Consider the following 18,375-nt stretch of genomic DNA (forward strand, 5'->3'; position numbering starts at 1 on the left):
TACAGTATCCTTCCCTTGGAAGGCCCACCAAGCCGCGCCCACAAAACCGGTAGCAAAAATTTTTGAAACCCACCACTGATTTCACCCCTGGTATAGGGTCAAGAGTTACCGTAATTTCGATGAACTCAAATCGATCCATCAGAACCGAGCTGGAAGGGACCTTAGAGGTCTTCTAGTCGGTCCCTTCCAGCTCGGTTCTGATGGATCCATTTGAGTTCATCGAAATTACGGTACCTCTCGTATTTCTGGATTGACTTTTCTTCCTCTTACGGCCGCAATTCCATTGAAATTGACGTAGCTTTTGCATTTTGCCGAATCGTCCTGCGGGAAACCTGTCCCAGGACGAATTGGCCGTGGCGAGTTTCCGCGCACCTGCACCCCCTTCTCCCTTCCCAGGTGGAAACGGAAACGTTGCAGCGGATGTTTGACAAATTCACCAACAAGATCCTCAACTTCAAGAAGGAGAATTGCCAGGAGTTGGTTCCCATCGTTGAATACAGTGGCATTGTGTCTCTCTGCAAACTCTTCTCGTCCTTGGCCGAGGAAGGGGTAAGCGCTGGGCGAGGGGGACACCCTCCCCTTCCCATGTGGGTCCTTCTAATACAGGTAATCTTTAACTTACAACAGTTTGTTTAGTCACCATCTTCTTTTAATGACTCCATAATCTCTCGCGGGGTGGAGTCTGGGCAGCTGAATGGAGCTGAGTGTTTTACTGGCCGGATGCTTTTCCCTGTTGCCAGTGCGGAGTTTTGTTCAGCAGATATATTCTCATTGTGCGAGAGTGCGAGAGAGAGAGAAAAATATCTGCCTCTATCTAGGATCGAATTCCCGGCCTCCTGATTGTGAGGCGAGAGCTCCACCTCTAGGCCACCGCTCCACTGTCCAACAGTTCGCTTAGTGACTGTTAGAAATTGCGATGGCTCTGAAATGAGTGACTTAAGATCGTTTTTCACACAAGAGCGGCAGCATCTCCCTGGCCACATGATCAAAACTCAGAGGCTTATAAAAAGATAAAAAAAATAAAAAAAAATAAAAAATAAAAAAAATTCAGAGGCTTGGCAACGGATTTGTATTTATGATGGTCGTGGCGTCCCGGGGTCACATGATCCCTTTTTGGGACCTTATGACAAGCAAAAGTCCACAGGGAAGCCAAATTCACTTAACGGCCTTTTGACTAACTTAACAACCACAGTGATTCACTTAACAATGGTGGCAAGGAAGGAAGGATGGAAGGAGGGAGAGAGGGAGGAAGGAAGGAAAGAGGGAGAGAGGGAGGGAAGAAGGAAGGAGGGAAGGAAGGAGGGAAGGAAGGAAAGGGAGAAGGAGGAGGGAAGGACTGAGGGTGGGAGGGAGGGAGGGAAGAAGGAAGGAACAAAGGAAGGAAGGAAAGGGGGAGAGGGAGGGAGGGAGGGAGGAAGGAAGGAAGGAAGGAAGGAAGGAAGGAAAGGGGGAGAAGGAGGAGGGAAGGAGGAAAGGAAGGAAGGTGGGAGGGAGGGAGGGCGGGAGGGAGGAACAAAGAAAGGGAAGGAAAGGGGGAGAAGGAGGAGGGAAGGAGGAAAGGAATGAGGGAGGGAGGGAGGGAGGAAGGAACAAAGAAAGGAAGGAAGAAAGGATGGAAGCCTGAGTCAATCTTGACCCTGATTCGAACTGTTAAATGAAACAAAGGTCCTCCATTGACTTTGCTGGTCGGGAGGTCGCAAAAGGCGATCTCACCTGACTCCGGGACACTGCGACCGTCATAAATACAAGTCCGTTGCCGAGCTTCCTGGGTTTTGATCCCATGATCGTGGGATTGCTAACGGTCGTAAGTGTGAAAATCGCTCATAATGGTCCTAAGTCACTTTTCTCAGTGCCGTTGTAATTTCCAACCGTCGCTAAATGAACCATTGTAAGAGGGGTGCGGCGGCCTAGAGGCAGAGCTCTCGCCTCACAATCAGGAAGCTGTGAGTTCGATCCTAGGTAGAGGCAGATATTTCCCTCTCTCTGGGCACAATGAGAATTTATCTGCTGAATATAACTCCGCACTGGCAACAAGAAAGGCATCCGGCCAGTAAAACACTCAGCTCCATTCAGTTGCTGAGAGAAGATGAACTAAATGAACTGTTGTAAGTGAAGGACTACTTGTGCTTCAACAGACCTTCCAAGCTGTCGGTCTGGTCCGTCTCTCTCTGCCCCACATCCCTGTCTAGGGAGATGCTGGTGGTGGCCCTTAAGTGAGGATCTCCCCGTTCCTTCCAGCTGAATCTCACCGACACCGAGAACTACACCACCTTGGTGGAGATGTATTACGTCTTCAGCATGATCTGGTCGCTGTGCGCAGCCGTCGACGAGGAAGGCCGGAAGAAGATCGACAGCTTCCTGCGGGAAATCGAGGGATCCTTCCCTAACAAGGTCGTTCAGATTCGCTTGGCTTTCCGGGATCTTCCGGGATCGGTCGGAAAAGCAAACGTCGTGAGACGATCCACCTCACCTACTCCTTGCTTGCTCCTCCGCAGGACACCGTCTACGAGTATTACGTGGACCCCAAGAGGAAGCAGTGGGTTGCCTTCGAGGACAACCTTCCCAAGATGTGGAGATACCCTCCCAAGTGAGTAACCCTTCGGACAGTCAGCGGGGAAGCCAGATTCATTTAACGACCGTGTGACTCTCTTAACAACTGTGTCAGGAAAGGTCATAAAACAGGGCACAAAACTCAGCAAATGTCTCGCTCTGGGTCTAAACACGGCATAGCAATTATCTGGCTTAGCAACGGAAATGTTGGGCTCCATTGTGGTCGTAAATCGAGGACCCCTTGAAGAGGAGGCGGTGAAGACATGGTCTCCATGGCTGAGCTAACCTCTTCGTGCCCAGCTTGGTTTCTCAATTCTCTGATTTCCGGCCTCCACGTAACCACACCCAACATCACAATTGCTGTCTTCCCCTGCCATCCCTCACGGCTGCCAGCCAAGCATCTGTGATTTAAGCCTGTGCTCGCATCCATTTACACACACACACACACACACTCGTCCCTAATCCAATCAGCGGCCTGGAATTACCGGAGGGTGCGGTCCCCCAGCGGCCACGGGCAGGTGCCTGCCCACGCACAACGCCGGGCGAGGTGTTCTGTCCCCGTCTCACACACGCACACAAACAGTCAGCCAGGGGTTAAATAAAACTTGCAGACAATAAATTCCTTTGATAACAGGATTGGCAGCAACCCAGTAGCTGCTTGCCAAGAACTTTACTCACAGAGGGAGGTGTTCCTCCTCCGTCAGATAAACCAAAGCAAATATACAAAGTCAAAAAATTGTCAAGTCCAGTCCGTATTAAATCCAAGGCAGGCAGATGACGTAGTTTCAGAGATACAATGCGACTCGCTAGTTGTTTAGTTTTGTCCGTCACAGAGCCTGAATGGCCACCACACCCCCTTTTATCCCCTGTGGGGTGTGGTCCAGTGACTCAGCTTAATCTCTGGCACGCCTCCTTTTCTGCTGCGTGCGCCTGTCTCTCCGACGCTGGCGTGGATCCAGCCAAGACTTATCTCCTTCACTGTCCGACTGTGAGGAGATATCTGGCTCCTGGCCAATCTCTTCTCCCTCGGGAGACACCTGAGGCATTGCCAGAGAGGAGGGTCCTGGAGAGGGAGGCCTGGCCAACTCCTCTCCTTCATGTTCGGAGCCTTCTCCCTCCGATAAGTCGGCCTCGGGGGTCGGAGTCACAACACGAGGGACGGACAGCATCGAAAATAGTGGCTGCCTTCCAAGCTTTCAACTTCCAGCCGGGATAACAACCGCGGGAATTGTGTCTCGTGTCGGCTGTCTTCATGCCTCTCGACAAGGGTTTTCGGCATAGCCGCGAGAGCTACCTTGGAAGGGACCACACACACACCGGGGACTCAGCTTGGGGCGGGCACATCTGCCAAGGGGGTGGGCGATAGCCGAGCACGAGTCCTGAGCCGAGACCTCCGCTCCTCTCCCCAGCATCCCCTTCTACAAGATCATCGTGCCGACGGTGGACACTATGCGGTACAACTATCTCGTCAACGCCTTGATTGCCAACCAACAGCCGGTGTTGCTGACCGGCATGGTGGGCACGGGGAAGACCTCCATCGCCCAAGGGGTGCTTCAGTCCCTGGACAGCGTCAAGTGGGCCGTCTTGGTCATCAACATGTCCGCCCAGGTAACGACTCACCTGCGCCCAAACAAGGACAAAGAGGGAAGCCTTCACAGAAAGAATGGAACCGAATTAACAGAGTTGGAAGGGAGCTGATAGGTCATCTAGTCCATCCCGCTGGTTGAGCAGGAAACCTCCAGTGATGAAAGCATCCACAACTTCTAGTGGCAGGCTGTTCCACTGGTTAATTATTCTCCCTGTCGGGAAGTTTCTCCTTCAATTCCAGGTTGCTTCTCTCCTTGATTCGTTTCCATCCGTCGCTTCTTCTCCTGCCTTCAGATGCTTTGGAGAATAGCTTGAGCCCCTCCTCTTCTTTGGGGCAGCCCCTCAAATATTGGAACTCTGCTACGGTGTCTCCCCTAGTCCTTCTTGTCAGAATAACAGAATCACAAGAGTTCGGAGGGACCTCAGAGGTCATCTATCCCAACCCCCTGCTCGAGAAGGAGATCCTATACCGTTTCAGACAAATGCCTGTCCGATCTCTTCTTAAATGACAGCTCACTTAACGAACCCCTCGAGGAAATTTGGGGCTCTTGTTTTGGTGGTAAATGGTGGCCCAGTGGTTAGAGTGCAGGCTACTTCTGCTGACTGCCGGCTGCCTGCAGTTCAGCAGTTCGATCCTGACCAGGCTCAAGGTTGACTCGGCCTTCCATCCTTCCGAGGTCGGTAAAGCGAGGACCCAGATTGTTGGGGGCAAGAGGCTGACTCTGTAAACCGCTTAGAGAGGCCTGTAAAGGAAGGAAGGAAGGAAGGAAGGAAGGAAAAGGGAGGGAAGGAGGAAGGGAAGGAAGAGAAAAAGGCAAGAAGGGAGGGAGGAAGGAAGGGGAGGGAAGGAAAGAATGAAGAGAAAAAGAGAGGAAGGAAGGAAGGAAAAGGGAGGGGAGGAGGAAGGGAAGGAAGAGAAAAAGGCAAGAAGGGAGGGAGGAAGGAAGGAAGGGGAGGGAAGGAGGGAGGGAAGGAAAGAAGGAAGAGAAAAAGAGAAGAAGGAAGGAAGCTGTGGTGACACAGTGGTTAGAATGCACTATTGCACGCTGACTCTGCCCAATGTCAGGAGTTCAATCCTGACCAGCTCAAGGTTGACTCAGCCTTCCGTCCTTCCTTCTGAAGTCGGTAAAACGAGGACCCAGATTGTTGGAGGGGCAAGAGGCTGACTCTGTAAACTGCTTAGAGAGCGCTGTAAAGGAAGGAAGGGGGAGGGAAGGAGGGAGGGAGGGAGGGAAGGAAGAGAAAAAGGCAAGAAGGGAGGAAGGAAGGAAGGGGAGGGAAGGAGGAAGGGAAGGAAGAGAAAAAGGCAAGAAGGAAGAAGGGAAGGAAGGAAGGAAAAGGGAGGGAAGGAGGAAGGAAGGGAAGGAAGAGAAAAAGGCAAGAAGGAAGGGAAGGAAGGAAAAGGGAGGGAAGGAGGAAGGAAGGGAAGGAAGAGAAAAAGGCAAGAAGGAAGAAGGGAAGGAAGGAAGGAAAAGGGAGGGAAGGAGGAATGGAAGGAGGAGAAAAAAGCAAGAAGGAAGAAGGGAAGGAAGGAAGGAAAAGGGAGGGAAGGAGGAGGGGAAGGAAGAGAAAAAGGCAAGAAGGAAGAAGGGAGGGAAGGAAGGAAAAGGGAGGGAAGGAGGAAGGGAAGGAAGAGAAAAAGGCAAGAAGGAAGAAGGGAAGGAAGGAAGGAAAAGGGAGGGAAGGAGGAAGGAAGGGAAGGAAGAGAAAAAGGCAAGAAGGAAGAAGGGAAGGAAGGAAGGAAAAATGAGAAAGAACGAAGGACGCCGTGGTGGTGCAGTGGTTAGAATGCCCTATTGCATGGTGACTCTGCCCAGTGCCAGGAGTTCGATCCTGACCAGCTCAAGGTTGACTCAGCCTTCCGTCTGAAGTGGGTAAAACGAGGACCCGGATTGTTGGGGGGAGGGGCAAGAGCCTGACTCTGCAAACAGCTTAGAGAGGGCTGTAAAAGCCCTGTGAAGCGGTATATAAGTCTTAAGGGCTACCGCTATTGTTGTAACCCATGTTCCCTGGCTAACGGGCCTTTGGTCCTTTGGGGTCTCCCCCTTCTGTAAGGACGTCCCTTCCCTTTCCCGTAGACCACCTCCAACAACGTCCAAAGCATCATCGAGAGCCGCGTGGAGAAACGCACCAAGGGCGTCTACGTGCCCATGGGAGGGAAAAGCATGATCACCTTCATGGATGACCTCAACATGCCGGCCAAAGACACGTTCGGTTCGCAGCCTCCTCTGGAGCTACTACGGCTTTGGCTGGACTACGGCTTCTGGTACGACCGGACCAAGCAGACCATCAAACACATCAAGGTCAGAACCGGGTCGGGGCCCTCACCCACCTGCCGTGCCCCCCTACTAGAAACCCCCTCCCCCCGATGCCCGCCTTCCTTCCCGTCCGCCTGCTCGCCAGGGCCGATTGTTTCTACAAGGCGCCTCTCCGGCGCATTAAATGCGGTCACGCACCGAACTCGGCATTGTCTCTTTAGACCCCCGGGTTGTTTGAAAACTCGGCAGCTGGCGATGAAAGACATTTGTGCCCGGAATAATTGTCTTAAAGAGGCCGTCGTGTCTCTGGATTTCAGTCAGGGGTGGAGAAGAGGAGGGAGGCCGGCGCGGCACAGGACCCCTCGAGGGAAGGGCAGGGTGGCACGCGCCATGCCGGCGATGATTAAAGTTCCCCTTTTTGTATGCCACCAGCTTCGTCGTCCGCCGGCTTCAGCACGGACCCTTCGCAGCCAGAGGGTGGGCTGCGGGGAAGGTGGTTGGGTGGGTCCTTTCTCCCCCCTTTTTTTTTGATCCACGAGGACGTCTGTCTCCCCCCCCCTCTGTCGTCCCCCAGGACATGTTCCTGATGGCGGCCATGGGACCTCCCGGAGGAGGGCGTACGGTGATCTCCAGCCGTCTGCAGAGCCGGTTCAACCTCATCAATATGACCTTCCCCACCGTAAGGGCTGATTGGCAGCCAAGCTGAGGAAGGGGCCGCGGGTCAGGGCTCAACCTGGCGAGCGAAGGAGAGAGACCCCCCCCTCCCCAACCTTTCCTGATCCTCTCCGCCAGCAATTCCTGCAGAGGTGGCCCAGCCAGTTCTAACGTCAGCCCGCCGTCTCTTCGGTGGAGGGCAGGACGGGGACGATGGGAAGAGGATGGGGAGAGGTTTGGGTAGGCCCTGCCGGTGAGGCACACCTGGAACGTGGGGGGGCGGGGGCTAGGGCACAATGCAGGAAGTTCACTGTGGTATCTCTACCTGCTTCTGAACCTCCTTGAAGCTCCATGCGAGGTGGGCTCCCATCTTCACGTCCCTTGCATCTAGCAGGACCTTCCTGTTGAGGTGGAAGGAGATCGGCTTTGGGGTGTTGACCCTGTTGTGGAATATAAATTGGGATTTCTCAAGTTTGGTCATTTTAAGAGGTGTGGGCTTCAACTCCCCAAATTCCCCAGCCAGCCACGTAGGATAACTTTCTTAATAGATGGAGGGTATGGAGTAAGCGTCATATATCTTGATATTCAGCAAAGTGAAACAACGAACCGGCTGGGGAATTCTGGGAGTTGAAGTCCACAAGTCTTAAATCAGGAGTCTCCAACCTTGGTCACTTTAAGACCTGTGGACTTCAACTCCCAGAATTCCCCAGCCAGCCACATAGGGTAACTTTCTTAATAGATGGAGGGTATGCAGTGAGCGTATTATATCTTGATATTCAGCAAAGTGAAACAACGAACCGGCTGGGGAATTCTGGGAGTCGAAGTCCACACCTCTGAAAGTGGCCAAGATTGAAAAAAAAAAAGGTTTAACGGCAATCGGAAGAAAACTCTGATCGTTGTATTCAACCCTGAGCTGTATGTATGCCTCACATGCTGGCTGGGGGGGATTCTGGGAGTTGAAGTCCACGCGCCTTAAAGCAATCGAAGGTGGAGATCCATTCGCTCTTATTCAACATTTGTTCCAAGTTTTCAATGGGCTCCTTTGAACGTTGGCTTTGACTCACATTGCAAGGGGGGGGTGCTCTTTCCCTCAAGTGCTGGAACCCCCCCCCCAAAAAAAATCACGGGGTCTCCGGGTTTAACCTCCGAGGTTTGCCTTTGCATCAGAACCAATCTATGCCCTGCAACCCTTGAAGCAGGTGCGGGATTCAGCCGGTTCGGAATGGGTGAATCAGATGTTAATTTTACATTTGGTTCGACGAACCGGTTGTTGCAAGGTCTGGCTGGCCCCTCCCACTCCGCCCCTCCCCAGAAGTCTCCATGCGGCCCATTTTGGGGGCCAGGTAAGTGCAGGGCCCGCACGGAGGTTCTGGGAGGACGAAAAATGGGTCTAACGGAAGTCCAGAAATGGGCCCGTTTCCAGCCTCTGGAGGCCCTCCGGAGCCCAGGAGAGGCCGTTCTCGCCATCCCGGAGGCGCGAAGAAAGCCTCCAGAGCCTAGGGAGGGCGAAAACGTCCCCCTCACTGTGGTACAGGAAGCCGGCTAGGCCACGCCCCCATGGCCATGCCCACCCAGCAATCAGGCAGAGAACCGGTTGCTAAAATTTTTCAATCCCACCCCTGCCTTTGAAGTCCATCTAGCATGCAGAGAGCTTCCAGAAAGACATTTCCTGCAGTTGGAGGCTTAACTCAGACCCACGTGAGATGGGGAGGGTGTTGTCCTGCTGTTCCCCGCCCCCCCGCCTTCCTGATTTTCTTCCCCCCCTGGACAGGATTCCCAAATCCGTCGCATCTTCGGCACCATGATCAATCAGAAGTTGCAGAACTTCGAGGAGGCCGTCAAACCGATCGGGAACGTCATCACCGAGGCCACGGTGGAGCTCTACAACAGTGTGGTCCAACGGTTCCTGCCCACGCCGGCCAAAATCCACTACCTCTTCAACCTCCGGGACATTTCCAAGGTAGAAAGAAGGGTCCCCCAGTAGGAGTGGTGCGGTGGCCTAGAGGTGGCGCTCTCGCCTCACAATCAGGAGGCCGTGAGTTCGATCCTAGGTAGAGGCAGATATTTCTCTCTCTGGGCACAATGAGAATATATATATATATCTGCTGAACAGAACTCCTCATTGGTGATAAGAAAGGCATCCGGCCAGTAAAACACTCAGCTCCATTCAGTTGCCCAAGACTCCACTCAGCAAGGGATGACGGGATCGTTAAAAGATGATGATGATATAAGCCTAAATGGTTAGTGGTGTGGTGGCCTAGAGGTGGCGCTCTTGCCTCACAATCAGGAGGCCGTGAGTTCGATCCCAGGTAGAGGCAGCTATTTCTCTCTCTGGGCACAATGAGAATATATATATATCTGCTGAACAGAACTCCTCATTGGTGATAAGAAAGGCATCCGGCCAGTAAAACACTCTGCTAGCTCCATTCAGTTGCCCAGACTCCACCCTGCATGAGGTTGTGGGGTTGTTAAACAACAGCAAAAAAAAAGAAGGGTCCCCAGTGCCCCTTCCTCTTCTCCAGCTAACGGGAGGGTGGGGGTTGTCCTGGAGGTCCGAATTGTGCTGCTGTCGAAGTTCCTTTTTCAGGAATCACATTGCTCTTGGCAGAGGGAGGGGGCCTTCAGTGAAGTGATGGCAGCCGACCCCGTGCGGAGGGGTGGCGGGCTCCCCTCGCGGGTCGTCAGCCGGTTGTGCCTCGGGCAAGGAAGCGAATCCTGTTTAGCTTCTCAAAGCTTGGAATTAGGAACGATTTCTCTGCATCCTCCCAAGGTCTCCCGAACATCCTGTGGTTTTCTGCCCCCCCTCCCTCCTCAAATCCCGGGGAATTCCTCCCCCTCCCTGCTTCTCTCCTATCGCCGGGATGGGTGCCAACATCCCCACCTTTCGTGACCGTCCTGACTGGGGGCGTCGAGCGGCAAACGAGGCCTGTTATCGCGAGCCAGGCCGTTTCCAAGGGTTTTGTGGTTTTTTCCTGCGCCACCTCCACGGATGCCCAGAGGCTGTGAGCATTAGGATTCCAAGCAGGGCAGAGATGCAGAGCGCACATCAAATGGGCATTGCGGCTTTGGAGACATCAAATGCCGCCGAATGTTTATCCCAGGTTTTCAGCCCCGAAGCTCTTCTCCCGCACATCAAATGCAGCCCCGGATGCCCGTGAGGTGCCAGCCTGCCTCCCTTTCAGCTGGTTAAAGGGGGGGCAGAGCACGGCCAGAAATTGGGGGGGAGGTCCTCACTCCCCAAAGTGTAAGAATTGCGGCATTCCTCCCCTCCGTCCACGGCTTCTCCGAACAACAACAACATTATTATTCCGTTGTTATTGCATTTTCCCGCTGCTTAAAATTGGACGTAGGTATCCCAATGCCAGGCCGGTCCTTATTTAGATCTTCGGCTTTGTTAAAAACAAAAAAAATTGGAGTTTTTTTTTTTTTAAATCAGTCAAATGACAGCTTGAATCGTAAGGAGTTGATGCGATGGAAGGCGGATCAGGGAAACAGGCAGATTTGAGTGCAGGGAAAGGAAAGGGATCTGAATGTTTTCGCCGGGTGGCAATTGTACAAGGAAGAGGAATTTAATGGAAAAGTTGATGGCAAGGAAGAGAAGAAAGAAAGAGAGAGGGAGGGAGGGAGGGAGGAAAAGAAAGAGAGAGAGAAAGAGAGAGAGAGAGAGAGAGAAAGAAAGAAAAGAAAGAAAGAAAGGGGAGAGAGAGAAAGGAAGAGGGAAAAGAAGGAAGGAGAGAGAAAGAGAAAGAAAGAAGGAGGGAGGGAGGGAGGAAAAGAGAAAGAAAGAAAGGGGAGAGAGAAAGGAAGAGGGAAAGTAAGGAGAGAGAAAGAAAGGAAGAGAGAAAAAGAAGGAAGGAAGAAAAGGAAGAGGGAGGGAGGGAGAGAGGAAGGAAGGAAAAGAGAAAGGGGGAGAGAGAAAGAGAAAGAAAGAAAAGAAAGAAAAGGAGGGAGGGGGAAAAAGAAAGAAAGAAGGGAGAGAGAAAAAAAGAAAGGAAGGAGAGAGAAAGGAAAAGAAAGAAAAGGTGGGAGAGAGGGAGGAAGGAAAAGAAAGGGGGAGAGAGAGGGAAAGAAAGAAGAAAAGGGGGACAGAGAGAAAGAAAGGGAAAGGAAGGAAGGAGAGAAAGAAAAAGAAGGAAAAAAAAACGGGAGAGAAAGAAGGGAAGGGAGAGAAAGAGAGAGAGAGAAGGAAAGAAAGAGGGCGGGAGGGAGGGAGGAAGGAAAAGAGAAAGAGGGGGAGAGAGTGGAAAAGAAATGGAGAGAGAGAGACAGGGAAGGGAAGGAAGGAAGAGAGAAAAAGAAAGAAAGAAAAGAAAGGGGAGGAAGACAGGGAAGGAAAGAAGGAAAGGAAGGAGGGAGAGAGAGAGAGAAAAAAAGAAATAGGAGAGAGAAGGAAAGAAGGAAAGAAAGAAAGAAGGAAAGAAAGAAAGAAAGAAAGAAAGAAAGAAAGAAAGAAAGAAAGAAAGGACGGGAGCAACATAGGGAGACGGTGTTTACTTCACCTGCCTTAAACTGATTAATTCTGGGCAGCTACTAGCCAGTTCCAGGTTCTTAGATAATCCAATTAAATCAGACTATATATATTTTGCTTCAGTGAGCCTCCCGCTCCTTTGTTCCCGCTTAATTGTTGAGAAATGGAAAGAAAGAAGAAAAACGGAACGTAAAAAAAGCTTTCCTGGGGCTGTCGGTACAGATAGGCGAGAATAGTTATCGCTCTCGGTTGAATCGGGGGGGGTGGGGGTCTTCGGGGGTCTCTGCAGACGTTTCAGGACCCAACTAGGGAACAGCATCAGTAGTAGAAGGGGGGGGAGGGTTTCCGGAAATGGGAAAGAGGAGGGGGAAAAGGGAGGAGGAGGACCGGGGGGTCCTCGGTGCTCTCTGGGTTTGACTGCTTCCTTGCAAACGTTTCATGACCCAACTAGGGAACAGCATCAGCGTTGTTGTTGCTGATGATCCTCATCTCACTTCCATCTCTTCTAGCACTGATGCTGGTATCTAGTTGGGCCATGAAACGTCTACAAGAAAACAGCCAAGCTCAGGGACCACCAAGGACCCCACAGTCTTCCTCCTCCTCCTCCTCCTCCTCCTCCTCCTCCTCCTCCTCCCTCCACTTCACAAACTGAACTCTCTTCTAGCACTGATGAGGTTACTTAGCTGGGTCGTGAAACGTTTGCAAGAAAACCATCACAATCAGAGACCACCAGGAACCTCCTCCTCTTCCTCCTCCTCTTCCTCCTCTCCTCCTCTTCCTCCTCCTCCTCTTCCTCCTCCTCTTCCTCCTCCTCCCTCTCCTCCTCTTCCTCCTCCCTCCTCTCCTCCTCTTCCTCCTCCTCTTCCTCCTCTTCTTCCTCTTCTTCTTCCTCCTCCTCCTCCCCCCTCTCTTCCTCTTCCTCCTCCCTCCTCTCCTCCTCTTCCTCCTCCTCTTCCTCCTCCTCTTCCTCCTCTTCCTCTTCTTCTTCCTCCTCCTCCTCCCCCCTCTCTTCCTCTTCCTCCTCTTCCTCTTCCTCTTCCTCCTCCTCCCCCTCTCCTCCTCTTCCTCCTCCTGCCTCTTCCTCTTCTTCTTCCTCCTCCTCCTCCCCCCTCTCTTCCTCTTCCTCCTCCTCTTCCTCCTCCTCCCCCCTCTCTTCCTCTTCCTCCTCCTCTTCCTCCCTCCTCTCCTCCTCTTCCTCCTCCTCTTCCTCCTCCTCCTCCCCCCTCTCCTCCTCTTCCTCCCTCCTCCTCCTCCCTCCTCTCCTCCTCTTCCTCCTCCTCTTCCTCCTCCTCCTCCCCCCTCTCCTCTTCCTCCTCCTCTTCCTCCTCCTCCTCCCCCCTCTCCTCCTCTTCCTCCTCCCTCCTCTCCTCCTCTTCCTCCTCCTCTTCCTCCTCTTCCTCCTCTTCCTCTTCTTCTTCCTCCTCCTCCTCCCCCCTCTCTTCCTCTTCCTCCTCTTCCTCTTCCTCTTCCTCCTCCTCCCCCTCTCCTCCTCTTCCTCCTCCCTCCTCTCCTCCTCTTCCTCCTCCTCTTCCTCCTCTTCTTCCTCTTCTTCTTCCTCCTCCTCCTCCCCCCTCTCTTCCTCTTCCTCCTCCCTCCTCTCCTCCTCTTCCTCCTCCTCTTCCTCCTCTTCCTCCTCTTCCTCCTCTTCCTCTTCTTCTTCCTCCTCCTCCTCCCCCCTCTCTTCCTCTTCCTCCTCTTCCTCTTCCTCTTCCTCCTCCTCCCCCTCTCCTCCTCTTCCTCCTCCTGCCTCTTCCTCTTCTTCCTCCTCCTCCTCCTCCCCCCTCTCTTCCTCTTCCTCCTCCTCCCCCCTCTCACCTCCTCTTCCTCACTCCTCCTCCTCCCTCCTCTCCTCCTCTTCCTCCTCCTCTTCCTCCTCCTCCTCCCCCCTCTCCTCCTCTTCCTCCTCCTCTTCCTCCTCCTCCTCCCCCCTCTCCTCCTCTTCCTCCTCCTCTTCCTCCTCCTCCTCCCCCCTCTCCTCTTCCTCCTCCTCTTCCTCCTCCTCCTCCTCCCTCCTCTCCTCCTCTTCCTCCTCCTCTTCCTCCTCCTCCTCCCCCCTCTCCTCCTCTTCCTCCTCCTCCTCCTCCCTCCTCTCCTCCTCTTCCTCCTCCTCCTCCTCCTCCAGCTGGGCCCGCCTGTGTTGCAAAGCATCTTAACGGACCCCTTTATTTCCCACCAAGGGGGCACCAGGAAGAAGCCAGCAGGCTGGGAGGTTGGAGGGCAGAGAGAACGACCTCTTCCTTCTCCCTGGCGTCTAGCAGCCGCCCCGGGGGGGGTCTTGTGTTCGAGATTGTGCGGTTGTGTCCCATCTCTCAATGGTGGTCCTTTGGTTCCCCCCACCACCACCCCCTTTCTCCTCCTTCAGGTCTTCCAAGGCATGCTGAGGGCCCACAAGGACTTCCACGATACCAAAGCCAGCCTGACCCGTCTCTGGATCCACGAATGCTTCAGGTGGGGGCTCTCTCGCCCGGCTTCTTTCTCTCTGGAGGGTTCCTGCCAACTCTGTTCTGTTCTACTCTATTTTATTCTCTATTTTATTTTACTTTATTCTATTCTATTCTATTCTTCTTTTCTATTCTATTTTTCCTATTCTATTCTATTCTATTCCCTATTTTATTCTATTCTATTTTCTGTTCTATTCTATTCTATTTTTCTATTCTATTCTATTCTATTCTATTTTTTCTATTCTATTCTATTCTATTCTATTCTATTCTACTCTATTCTATTCTCTATTTATTTTATTCTATTCTCTATTTTATTCTATTCTATTTTCTATTCTATTCTATTCTATTCTATTTTTCTATTCTATTCTATTCTATTTTCTATTTATTCTATTCTATTCTATTCTATTCTACTCTATTCTATTCTCTATTTATTTTATTCTATTCTATTCTATTTTCTATTCTATTTTCTATTCTATTTTCTATTTATTCTATTCTATTCTATTCTATTCTATTTTCTATTCTATTCTATTTTTCTTTTCTATTCTACTCTACTCTATTCTATTCTCTATTTATTTTATTCTATTCTATTGTATTTCTATTCTATTCTATTCTATTTTCTATTCTATTCTATTCTATTGTATTTCTATTCTATTCTATTTTCTATTCTATTCTACTCTATTCTATTCGATATTTATTTTATTCTATTCTATTTTTCTATTCTATTCTATTCTATTCTATTCTATTCTATTCTATTTTCTATTCTATTCTATTCTATTCTATTCTATTCTATTCTATTCTATTTTATTCTATTCTATTCTATTCTCCAGGGGGTTGGACTAGAGGACCTCCAAGGTCCCTTCCAACTGTTATTCTATTCTTCCGTCAAGCCCATCCTCCCCTTCTGGGTGGAAGGTGCCAGCCATCCCCTGCTGGGCTGGAGATGGCTTTGCAAGAGGCTGCTTGTGTGTGTTTGTGTGTGTGTGCGTGTGTGTGTCGTGGCCGTGGCCGTGGCCATGGCCAGCAGGGGGCGCCAGAGTGAAGGTTTCTTTTCTTCTGGCCTCCTCCTCTGCAGGGTCTTCTCGGACCGCCTGGTGGACAGCCCCGACATGGAGACCTTCGTGGCCCTCCTGGGAGAGAAGCTGGGCACTTTCTTCGACCTGACCTTCCACCACATTTGCCCCAACAAGCGCTCGCCCATTTTTGGTAGGTGCCAACGTCCCTTGGGCGCCTCTTTGGCCACCGTCGTTAAGCGAGTCCTAGCAGTTATTAAGGGAATCCCATGGTCGTTAAGCGAATCCGGCGTCCTCCATTGACTTTCCCGGACAGAAGCCGGCTGGTTTTTAACCTCCTTTGCCAGGGTCGTTAAGCGAATTATCACCATCGTTAAGCAGGAGATCCTCGACCATTTAACCAGAATAAAATAGAATAGAATGAGGTGGAAGGGACCTTGGAGGTCTTCTAGTCCAGCCCCCATATTTTCTCTCTTTTTTTTTCCCTTTTGTCCCTCCATCCCTCCTCGTTTTCTATTCCTTTTTTATAAATTTCTCTCTGTATTTTATATTTCCATCGACTAATTTTAAAAAAATAACAAAAAACCACGAGGCAAAATTCACTTAAACAACGGTCTCACTCGGCCAGGGAAATCTGAGGCGCCATCGTGGTCGTAAGCCGAGGACCAGCCGCGCTCGGGGACTCAAGAAGTTGGGAAGAGGGTCATCCATGGTCAGTTGGCGCCATCGCTGACTATTGGGGGCCAATCATTGGCCCCCACGGAGAGGGCTCGCAACTTGGGCGTCCTCCTGGATTTACGGCTGTCTTTAGAAGAGCATTTGACGGCCGTGTCCGGGAGGATTTTTCATCAGGTTCGCCTGATCCGCCAGTTGCGTCCCTTTCTAGATCGGGACTCCCTACGCACAGTCACTCATGCCCTCGTCACCTCTCGTCTGGACTATTGTAACGCTCTCTACATGGGGCTCCCCTTGAGGTGCACCCAGAGGCTCCAACTGGCGCAGAGTGCGGCCGCGCGGGTGGTTATGGGAGCAACATGGAGGTCCCATGTAACACCTCTCCTGCGCGAGCTGCACTGGCTCCCGGTGGTCTTCCGGGTGCGCTTCAAGATTTTGGTTACCACCTTTAGAGCGCTCCATGGCTTAGGACCTGGCTACTTACGGGACCGCCTACTACCACCAATAGCCTCCTACCGGCCGGTACGCTCTCATAGAGAGGGGCTCCTCCGGGTGCCGTCGGCCAAACAGTGGCTCCCAGGGGGAGGGCCTTTTCTGTGGGGGCACCTACGATCTGGAAGCAGCTCCCCCCGGAGATACGGAGGATCCCGGATCTGCGCACCTTCCGCTGTGCTCTCAAGACCTTTTTATTCCATCAAGCTGGCCTGGCCTAAATCTTCTCCCTTTTTTAAATGTAAATTTTAATTTGTTTTTTAAATGATTGGGGTGTTTTAATTTGTCTGGGCCAAATTGTTTAATTCGATTTTATCCTGTTTTTTTTAATTTTGTATTTATGTATTTTTACTGTTTGGCTGTTCACCGCCCTGAGTCCTTCGGGAGTAGGGCAGTATACAAATCAAATTGTTGTGGCTCCGTTACCGGAGCCTGTGTCATCGGCAGGAGAGGACTCCGAGAGTGAAGGAGAGGCGTTGGCAAGGCCTCCCTCTCCAGGACCCTCCTCTCTGGCAATGCCTTCGGTGTCCACCGAAGGGCAAGAGATAGGGCCAGGGCCAAGCACGTCCACGCAGCCACAGGTGGACAGTGATGAGGGTAATGAGTCCTGGCTGGATCCACGCCAGCGTCGCAGAGATAAGCGTGTGCAACAGAAGAAAAGGCGTGCCCGAGATTAGGCTGAGTCACTGGACCACACCCCACAGGATATAAAAGGGAGCGTGGTGGCCAGTCAAACCTTGTGACGAACAAAGCTGAAAGCTTCCACGCCATTCTGCATTGCCGGACTTTTTGCTATAGACTTTGCTGGATTATCTCTGGACTTGATTGACTCCGTAATTATTGAGCTGTTTCTTTTGATGTACCAGAAGCGGGGAGAAGTTATCTCTCCTCTTCGTAAATAATAAACTCTTGGCAGGCAGCCACTAGGTCGTTGCCAAGTTCCGTTATCATAAGGATAAGGATTTTGCCGGCTGGTTTGGTCTTTAACTCTTGAATGTCTGTTGGGGGGTGTGCGTGTGGTTGGGGACAGAACACAAATAAAGATAAAGATAAAGATAAACACCCCCTCCCCAGATCTCCCCCCCCCAATCCAGAAAGGGTGCCGTTTCCCCCCACAGGTGACTTCATGCGCAACGTGTACGAGGACATGATAGACATGGGCATCCTGAAGGCCGAGATGGAGCGGGCGCTGGGGGACTACAACCGCACCCCAGGCGTGGTACCCATGAGGCTGGTGCTCTTCCGGGACGCCATCGAGCACAGTGAGTGGGGCAGCCTGCGTTTCCCCCCCTAGTGGGAGGGCACGGTGGACAAGAACGTGGATAGAACAGGATAAGCAGAGTGGGTGGGGACCTCGGAGGTCATCTAGTCCAACCCCCCCGCTCAAGCAAGAGATCCTATATCCCGTCACAGATGATTGGCTGTCCGGTCTCTTCTTAAAAAGCCTCCAGTGATGGAGCATACCCACAACTTCTGGTGGCAAGCTGTTCCGCTGGTGAATTGTCCTCACCGTCAGGAAGTTTCTCCTTAGTTCCAGGTTGTTTCTCTCCTTGATTAGTTTCCATCTGTTTGTTTTGTTTTTTTTTGTCCTGCCTTCGGGTGCTTTGGAGAAAAGGTTAATTCTTATAAACCGCTTAGCGAGGGCTGTAACTATGAAGTAGTATATAAATTTAAGTGCTATTGTTTATCTATCTGTCTGTCTGTCCATCCGTCTGTCCGTCCATCCATCCATCCATCCATCCATCCATCCATCCATCCATCATCCATCTGTCTATCATCTTTCTCTTTCTTTCTTTCTTTCTTTCTTTCTTTCTTTCTTTCTTTCTTTCTTTCTTTCCTTCTTTCTTTCTTTCTTTCTTTCTTTCTCTCTCTCTCTCTCCCTTCCTTCCTTCCTTCCTTTCTTTTTCTTTCTGTCTGTCTGTCTAGCTAGCTAGCTAGCTATAGATACCATTCTATCCATCATTTATCTATCCATCCATCCATCATACGTCTGTATCTATCTTTCTTTCTTTCTCTCCCTCTCTTTTTCTTTCTTTCTTTCTTTCTTTCTTTCTTTCTCTTTCTTTCTTTCTGTCTATCTGTCTAGCTATTTATCTAGCTAGCTAGCTAGCTATAGATATCATTCTATCCATTTTATCTATCCATCCATCATACGTCTGTATCTTTCTTTCTTTCTTTCTTTCCTTCTTTCCATCTGTCTGTCTGTCTGTCTGTCTGTCAATCTACCGTGTCTGTCTGTC

The 18,375-nt window shown here is 51.2% G+C and overlaps 1 protein-coding gene across 1 annotated transcript in view; it reads left to right on the forward strand.

Moving 5' to 3' along the window:
- The window catches only part of DNAH2 (dynein axonemal heavy chain 2), a 162,387-nt gene that overhangs the window by 104,894 nt on the left and 39,118 nt on the right, over window positions 1–18,375 (forward strand). Inside the window, exons 46-55 of the mRNA XM_087891622.1 lie at window positions 397–549; window positions 2,239–2,391; window positions 2,496–2,587; window positions 3,960–4,158; window positions 6,216–6,440; window positions 6,970–7,074; window positions 8,821–9,009; window positions 13,880–13,965; window positions 15,031–15,161; window positions 17,254–17,397. Of these exons, the coding sequence (XP_087747748.1) occupies window positions 397–549; window positions 2,239–2,391; window positions 2,496–2,587; window positions 3,960–4,158; window positions 6,216–6,440; window positions 6,970–7,074; window positions 8,821–9,009; window positions 13,880–13,965; window positions 15,031–15,161; window positions 17,254–17,397 (1,477 nt within the window). The remainder of the gene's footprint in view (window positions 1–396; window positions 550–2,238; window positions 2,392–2,495; window positions 2,588–3,959; window positions 4,159–6,215; window positions 6,441–6,969; window positions 7,075–8,820; window positions 9,010–13,879; window positions 13,966–15,030; window positions 15,162–17,253; window positions 17,398–18,375) is intronic.

The sequence above is a fragment of the Pantherophis guttatus genome, chromosome 4, assembly GCF_059756535.1.
Source record: "Pantherophis guttatus breed Tessera chromosome 4, ASM5975653v1, whole genome shotgun sequence".
NCBI classification, from domain to species: Eukaryota; Metazoa; Chordata; class Lepidosauria; order Squamata; family Colubridae; genus Pantherophis; species Pantherophis guttatus.